The sequence below is a fragment of the Sinocyclocheilus grahami genome, unplaced genomic scaffold (assembly GCF_001515645.1).
Source record: "Sinocyclocheilus grahami isolate Dianchi unplaced genomic scaffold, SAMN03320097.WGS_v1.1 scaffold20093.1, whole genome shotgun sequence".
Classification (NCBI taxonomy): Eukaryota; Metazoa; Chordata; class Actinopteri; order Cypriniformes; family Cyprinidae; genus Sinocyclocheilus; species Sinocyclocheilus grahami.
In genome coordinates this window covers 1-907 of record NW_015517883.1, presented here as the reverse complement: position 1 = coordinate 907, position 907 = coordinate 1, and the positions used below count along the sequence as shown (strand labels likewise).

Sequence of the window (907 nt, the reverse complement as noted above, 5' to 3'; positions counted from 1 at the left end):
TGTGTGTGTGTGTGTGTGTGTTTAACTTTGACTGCACTGTGTGTCAATCACCTTAATGTCAAATTCTTAAAAGTTGTCCACTTTTTATTGTGCATATAAGCACCCTTTCACCTGACCGACTCTTTCAGAGATGAGGGTGCTTATAGATTCTCATGAATTAAAATTCAATCAGAAAGTTCAGAGGTACAACAAAACAGCATTCAATGAAGTTCATCTCATGAGATCTGTTTGCGAGACTCACTGGGGTTGTTGCTCATCGCAGACCATGTGAGATACATGGTGTAGAGAGAGATGAGAGACGCCTGGAGCAGCCCAGAGCTTGGCTGAGCCTCCTGTAACACAGTTACACACAATCTAAATCATTCTGTCAGTGTATGTGATGTGTGCAGATCTGATACGCAAATGTTCACATTCTGACAGACTTGTCTGCTTTATCTTGTCTGCATCCATTCAGAGAGAAAAGCAAGAAAACCAGCAATGACCTGCACTTTTGGAAGAACAGCCACCACAGACACCATGATGCAGAAGATGAGGTTGAGACTGATGAAGGCTTTGTGCTCGGCGCAGTCCTCCGGCTGTGTGTAGAATATATAGAACAAAACCACAGCAGCAAAGGCACAGATATAGTGCACCACTGTGAACGACAGCAGGGCTGTGGAGAAAAGGAATATGATTGTAGCCAAAGCGGCTCATATTTGATATTTAATATACAGTTATGTGGATTTTGGGTCAAAGAAAGACACCAAGTGACCAACAAATTGTCCCTCATGGACCCTTTTCACCTTCCTCGGGTGCTCAAAAGTGGAAGTCTACATAGTAGGTAAACTTCTATGTCACTTCTATGGTCAACTAATATGTGACCCTGGACCACAAAACCAGTCTTAAGTGTCAATTCAATTTCAAATTT

At 42.3% G+C, this 907-nt stretch overlaps 1 protein-coding gene across 1 annotated transcript; it reads right to left on the bottom strand.

Moving 5' to 3' along the window:
- Window positions 1–195: 195 nt before the first annotated feature.
- LOC107579775 (serine incorporator 3-like) lies at window positions 196–688 on the bottom strand (the record flags this gene model as incomplete). Its single annotated transcript, XM_016265570.1, has 2 exons — window positions 196–332; window positions 483–688. Coding segments are annotated over 2 exons (323 nt in total), but the record flags the coding sequence as incomplete, so codon positions are not given.
- Window positions 689–907: the final 219 nt, after the last annotated feature.